A 7,483-nucleotide genomic window follows, 5' to 3' on the forward strand; every position below is an offset into this window, starting at 1 on the left:
CATTTCACCTGCAAATAGTGATATTTTGACTTTTTCCTTTGCAATTTGTATCCCTTTGACCTCCTTTAGTTGTCTAATTGCTCTGGCTAGGAATGTGTTGAATAAATATGGAGAGAGTGGGCAGCCTTGTCTAGTCCCTATTTTTAGTGGGATTGTGTCAAGTTTCTCTGCATTTAGTTTGATGTTGGCTACTTGTTTAATGTATATTGCTTTTCCTATGTAAAGTATGGGCCTTGAATGCCTGATGTTTCCAAGACTTTTATCATGAAGTGGTGTTGAATTTTGTCAAACACTTTCTAAGCATCTAATGAGATCATCATGTGGTTTTTCCTTTGAGTTTGTTTACATAGTGGATTAGATCGATGGATTTCCATATATTGAACCATCCCTATATCCCTGGGATGAAGCCTACTTGATCATGATGGATGATTGGTTTGATGTATCCTTTGATTCAGTTTGTGAGAATTTTATTGAGTACTTTTGTGTTGATATGTATAAGGGAAATTGATATGAAGTTCTCTTTCTTTGTTTGGTGTTTGTGTGTTTTAGGTATAAGCATAATTGTGGCTTCATAGAAGAAATTGGGTAGTGTTCCTTCTGTTTCTATTTTGTGGAATAGTTTGGACAATTTGGCATGAGGTCTTCTGTGAAGACCTGATAGAATTCTGCACTAAACCTATTTGGTCCTGGGCTCGTTTTGGTTGGGAGACTGTTAAAAAGTGCCTTTATTCCTTTCGGAGTTATGGGATTGTTTAAATGGTTTCTGTGATTCTGATTTAACATCAGTACCTGGTATCTGTCTAGCAAATTATCCATTTCCTCTGGCTTTTCCAGTTTTCTTGAATATAGCCTTTTGTAATAGAAGCTGATGATTTTTTGAATTTCCTCAGATTCTGTTGTTATGTCTACCTTTTCATTTCTGATTTTGTTAACTTGTGTACACTCTCTGTGCTCTCTGGTTAGTCTGGCTAAGGGTTGATCTGTCTTGTTGATTTTCTCAAAGAACCTGCTACTGGTTTTATTGATTCTTTGTATAGTCCTCTTTGTTTCTACTTGGTTGATTTCAGCCCTGAGTTTGATTATTTCCTGCCGTCTTCTCTTGGGTGTATTTGCTTCTTTTTGTTCTAGAACTTTAGGTGTGCTATAAAGCTGCTAATATATGCTCCCTCCAGTTTCTTTTTGGAGGCACTCGTGTCCCATAAGTTTGGGTATGTTGTGCCTTCATTTTCATTAGATTCTAAAACATTTTTAATTTCTTTATTTCCTCTACATCCAAGTTATCATTGAATAGAACTTTATTCAACTTCCCAAGTTGATCATAATGGATGATTATGATCGTGTGGAAAGGTTTGGGGAAGGTTTCATGAGGTGCTGAGAAGAAGCTACATTCTTTTGTTTTAAGATGAAATGTTCTATAAATAGCTCTTAAATCCATTTGGTTCAAAATGTCTGTTATTTCCTCTATGTCCGTGTTTAGTTTCTGTTTCTATGATCTTTCCATTGATGAGAATGGGGTATTGAAATCTACTATTTTTTGTGTGTGTGTGTGCAAGAATGTGTCTTTTGAGCCTTAGTAAGGTTTCTTTTAATAGTGTAAATGCCCTTGCATTTGGAGCTTAGATAGTCAGGATTGAAAGTTCACTTTGGTGGATTTTTTCTTTGATGAATATGAAATGTACTTCCATATCTTTTATGATAACTTTCGGTTGAAAGTCCATTTTATTTGATATTAGAATGGCTACTCCAGACTGTTTCTTGGGACAATTTGTTTGGAAAGCTATTTTCCAGCCTTTCACTGTAAAGTAGTGTCTGTCTTGGTCACTGTGGTGTGTTTCCTCTACGCAGCAAAAGGCTGGGTTCTCTTTACATATCCAGTCTGTTAGTCTATGTCTTTTCATTAGGGAATTGAGTCCATTGACGTTAAGTGATATTAAGTTATAGTGATTGTGGTTTTCTGTTATTTTTGTTGATTGAGATGGAATTGTGTTGGTTTTGGCTCTCTTCTTTTCTTTCTGTTGCAGGGCGATAACTTTCTTGCTTTCTTAGGGTATATTTTCCCTCCTTGTGTTGGAATTTTACATCTATTATCCTTTGTATGGCTAGATTTATAGAAAGATATTGTGCAAATTTGGTATTGTCATGGAATATCTTGGTTACCCCATCTATGTTAATTGAGAGTTTTTGCTGGTTATACTTTCCTGGGCTAGCATTTGTGTTCTCTTAGGGCCTGTATGACATCTGCCCAGGATCTCCTGGCTTTCATAGACTCTGGCAAGAAGCCAGGTGTAATTCTACCCCACCCAAGGCCACTGCCCACCCCACCCATAGTAACTGTCCATGCCACCCATGGTCACTGTCCATCCCATCCATGGCTACTGTCCACTCCCATGACCAATGTCCTCCCCATCCATGGCCACTGTCCATCTTACCAATAGCCACTGTCCACCCCTCCCATGGCCATTGTGTACCCCATCCATGGCCACTGTTCACTCCACCCATGGCTGCTATCCACCCTACTGTATGGCCAATGTCCTCCTCACCACCCTAAGGCCACTGTCCACCCCACTCATGGCCACGGTCCTCCCCACCCATGACCACTGTCCAACCCACCCATGGCCACTGTCCACCCCACCCATTGCCACTGTCCACCCTACCCATGACTACTGTATTTCCCTACCCATGACCACTGTCCACCCCACACATGGCTGTCCACCCACCCCATGGTCACTCTTCCCCCCACCTCATGGGAATAACATTTGAAATGTAAATAAAAATATCCAATAAATAATGAGACTGAAATGTAAATTAATTTAGTAACTATTAATTTCTAAGGTAATGAATGGCCCAAGTAAGTCTTCCTCATGTTGCCTCCATAGGTATAGGGTAGATAATGTCAGAGTCAATACTAGAGAGGAGAAGGGAATGAGACACTCCTATCATCACTACTGCAACAAGAAAGCATCACAAACTGACAGGTAAAGCATTTCTTCCAAGTTATTTTGAAGTCACACCAAGTGTGACAAGGTATGGTGACTCATCATCAAACAAGAAAAACAAAACAAAACAGCTTTGATTCATCCCTAAAGTCTGTTGTGAGCTGTATTTTAATAACAGAAATGACTTTTCTTGTCATAATACCTTATGTGATTACATTTCATTATTAACTTGGATGTCTGGGCCCAATTTATTCCTTCTTACCACTGAACATCCTGCTCAACAGTTGCAAGCAAATAATATCTTCATGTGAAAGTGTGAGCTCCTTATGATAGCCTGAGACAAAATTTCAGAGGTTTAATCAACAACTCTGGAATCAACTGCAAAGCTTTGTCAACTTGTAGTTTAGTTGCTTATTATTCTTTTATCTAGTACAACTTGATAGACAAATTACAAAATCTAGGAGCATAGAGACTGTCAGACATGCTCAGGAGCTTGGCACCTAGGAATAGACTCCATTTTCTGGTGTACCCTTTACTGGTGTAGAGATGATAAGAGTGCTTGAAACAAAATATCCATTTTAATTAAATATTTTTCATACAATATAGTTCGATCATATTTTTCCATCCCTCAGCTCCTCTCAGATCTTCCTTCCTTCTGTAATTTTAAATTGTTTCTTTATTTCTCTCTTTAAAAACAATCCACAAAACTAATATCAAAGCAAAAGCTAGTAAAGACAAAAACATAACCAAACTAAATAAAAACTCCTCTCCACACAAAAATAAATGGAATTAATTTTGTGTTGCCCTCCTGGCATAGGATGTGGCTAATCTACCCAGAAGGGCCTGGTTTCTTTCTGTCCATCTATGTTCCTGTTCGTCATTCTCATTGCAGTAGTGGTTCTTCATTTACTGTGACAATTTCATTTGGTCTAAAATTACCATATTTCTAGAACTGGCTTCATTGTCTGATTATGATGATGTTTATTCTTTGTGTCCTCTGTATTACGTGTGGAGTTGTGTAGATCAAATGCAGGATTTGAGTCATACTTGGTTCATACTTTATTATTGAGCTAAACTCCCATATTTTTCTCATGTAAAGTCTCATCTGTTTCATTTATCTTTTCATTTCTGTTATTTATACATAGCTCATTAATCAAAAGACATAAAACAGAGTGGAAAGTAGTTAGAAAGTGTTCAGTAGGAGGCAGATGGCAGCAAGAGAGACTAATAGGTGATACTAATCAAAATAAATTGTATGAAATTTGTCAAAAATGATACTGTATACATGCATAAAATTGCCAAAATTAATGAAATCATTTAAAATTAGAAAACAAACATTCACTTAAATTTTATTTTATAATATAGATTTAGATTTTGCTTTTCACAAACTGGAAAATAATTGTTTTATGTATTTATGGACTAGAATGTGATGTTTTGTTTCATGTATACATTCCAGAAATTCAAAATTAAGCTAATTCGTGCACTATTATTTATCTGTGGTTGAAAAAATATAAAGCCTTTAATGGCAGCATTAAAATAAACAGTATGTTAACTGTCATCATCATTTTAGGCAAAGGATCACTAACTAAGCCTTATTCCTCCTGTCTAGCTGAGACATTGTACCATTTGATCATTGTGTTAGTGTTCTTCTGGCCCTCCTCATCTCCCTCATTTTGGTAACCACCATTCTGAATCTGATTTACCTAGGGCCCATAGAACCATATCATGTGGCATTGGTCTTTCTTTGATTGGTTTATTTGTACATATTTCTATGTTGCAATATGCTTTCAATGTCTTTTCATAGATAGGGTGAGCACTGAATGAGGCTTCAAGGTCACTAATGAGAAAACATTAAATTCTGAGAAAAATGGAGGCCTTTCTCCCCACTTCTGAATCTTGTTGTACGGGTTCACTAATGGCTAGTTTTCTAAAGAAATTTATAAAATTTGACTTTCCTCAAAGTAATAATCTCCATATTGTCTTTAAATCATTCTCTTAACTGGCACATTTTTATATCCCTGTATTTCACATTATTTGGCTTCTTGAACTCTGATTAATGTGCTACCATTGAATTTTTGACAGTTTTGTCTGGTATCATGTTAGACGTCTGGAAAACTTAGCATTATGGGTGTGGCAATAAGGACAAAGCTGATAAGATGATGTCCTCAGGTGGAAATGAAGTTCACAATTCCAAAGGAAACCATTTAGAAATTTTGTTGCTACTAATGCTAAGAGAATTTTACTCCAATCTACTTTTTGCCCACTCTAAGGTTCTCTGCCCTCATTTCTCATCAGGGACACAAAAAGCTTCCATTTAGGTGAGTGCATTTTTCCTCACCTTCCTTCCCTGTCAGAAAGACAAAAAAGACTATAGCACAAGTAGGGGTTTAAAAGTAGTGTGGGTCCATGCCAGATGGGCTCTTAGAGCTGTAAGAAATAGACACATGCCCAGATCCCAAACCCAGAAGCTATCTCCAGTTGAATCAACTGCAAATGAAATCTTAGTTTTCTTTGAGGGAGGTTCACTGGGAAAACAAACTACTCTTAAGGATAGACCCCATGTAATAGATGGCAAACACAAAAGGAACTCCTCAGTGTCTGTACAGGTTCTTTGTCTCATAAAGTCATGTCTAGGATTTTTTTATTTTTTATTTTAATTTATTGGTTTTCTTTTATTTTATACTCTGTCTCTCTGTATCTCTCCCTATCTCTGTCTCTCCATGTTTCTCTCTGTCTCTGTGTGTTTTTGTCTCTGTCTGTCTGCCCTACAGGTCCTATGCATATATATTATGGCTTCCATTTTAGTGTTTTTGAATTCCTAAGTATGTGGTCTCTGCATATATATTTGGGTTATGTGACTTTCTTAGGCTCTTTTTCTTCATTTGTTTTGTCCTAGTTTGATGTGTTAATTTTTGTTTTATCACACCATATGATATGATATGATATCATATCATATGATATCATATCATTATCCCTTAGGAAACCCTCTTTGTCCTCTAATAGAGAGAGAAGAGGATCCGCCCAGTGTCTCCCCACCGCCCAGTGAACTAAGGACATCATGAGGTGATGAGATGGCATTTCTGATGACCTGCAGCCTTCAGGAACTTCAACATGGAAGCAAGCAAGAGCAGGACATCAGCAAGAGGAAGCCTCTCCATGGCACCCAAAGCACCATTTCACCCAGTCTCCTGCAGGAGCACCTGGGTCAGTATCCAGAAGTCAAGGAAGAAGTTTCTAGGAAAGATAACAAGCTGCTGTCCTTACTGAGAGATGTATATGTCGATTCCAAAGATCCGGTGCCTTCCTTGCTGGTAAAAGCCACTGAACCACAGCAAGAACCAAAGGAATTCAGATTGCCGATAGGAGATCACTTTGACAAGAATATCATGGACAGTCCCAAAGGCAAGATCACTGTTGTAGAAGCACTGACCCTTCTCAATAACCATAAACTCTCTCCACAGACATGGAGTGCTGAGAAAATCACCCAAGAATACCATTTAGAACTGAAGGATGTAAATTCCCTTCTCAAATATTTCGTTACTTTTGAAGTCAAAATCGTTCCTCCTGAAGACAGGAAACCAATACAATCAAAATGAAGAAAATCACAAAAAACAATTTCCTATAATGCGCCTCCCAAGCTCTGAGTCTTGTTTTCATGTATATAACTATACAAGTTACTGTGATTGAGGGGCCATAATTGATGGCTGACCTCTTCAGGATTGTTCATATAATTTTTAATTTTATGTAGTTCCTGGCTATGTGTCAGCAGTATTGGATCATGTGGCCCGACTGATTCAATATTAGTTTCACTTTCAATTTAGGATGGTTTCATTCTTTGGAGGAGACACTGAAAGAAGGGCCCTCCCTCCTGACTCCTCAGACTGGCATTGTACTAGGGACAGATAATCAGCAGTGAGACACAGTGACTATATTTCCCAAGTGAAGAAAGAGAGGAAACTGAGTGCAAAGGAAAAATATATTAGTAATCAACAAAATAAAATCCTTAGAAGGTTTTAATCTTTTTAAATTGGTTTTAAATATGAAATAACTTTTTAGAATTATTACTGAGTGTCTGTTGTGACCTACTAGTTGTCTTGACAAATAGAGAAATAGGTAACTTGAAAAAGTTTTCTGAGGCAATACTTGAACTATTTCCAGACAAATAACTTCCTTCAATTTAGAAATCAGAAATATGAATGAACAGATGATAAAAATAAAGAGACTTGATTTGATAACCAAACATTTATACCTGTTTTCATTCTAGGAGAAAAAGTAGCCAGTAGAAGTATAAAATAAATCCCTGAAGAGACCTAGAAAGTTACCGATTCATTCACTTAAACTCTGGAGCCTGACACATTCCAGTATTAGAATCTTAAATGAGGTAATATGAGTTTGGTTCATTCTGTGTTCTTGGCCGCATTGTTTGACCTCTCTGAAAGTGAATTTCTGTAAAAGTAGAACTCTGCTTATGTAAATTCCAGGACAACAGTGAAGTTAAATGACAAAAGGCCAGGCAAGCACAGAGTCTTGCTGTTAAAATGGGTATC

General features: G+C 37.2%; 1 protein-coding gene across 1 annotated transcript; it reads left to right on the plus strand.

Moving 5' to 3' along the window:
• The first annotated feature begins 6,007 nt into the window (after positions 1-6,007).
• Positions 6,008-6,540, plus strand: LOC116889079 (NADH dehydrogenase [ubiquinone] 1 alpha subcomplex assembly factor 4-like). The gene has a single exon (XM_032890257.1). The coding sequence runs from the start codon at positions 6,008-6,010 to the stop codon at positions 6,530-6,532; it is 525 nt and encodes a 174-aa protein (XP_032746148.1). The 3' UTR covers positions 6,533-6,540.
• The last annotated feature ends 943 nt before the right edge of the window (positions 6,541-7,483 follow it).

Source organism: Rattus rattus, chromosome X (assembly GCF_011064425.1).
Source record: "Rattus rattus isolate New Zealand chromosome X, Rrattus_CSIRO_v1, whole genome shotgun sequence".
Taxonomy (NCBI): domain Eukaryota; kingdom Metazoa; phylum Chordata; class Mammalia; order Rodentia; family Muridae; genus Rattus; species Rattus rattus.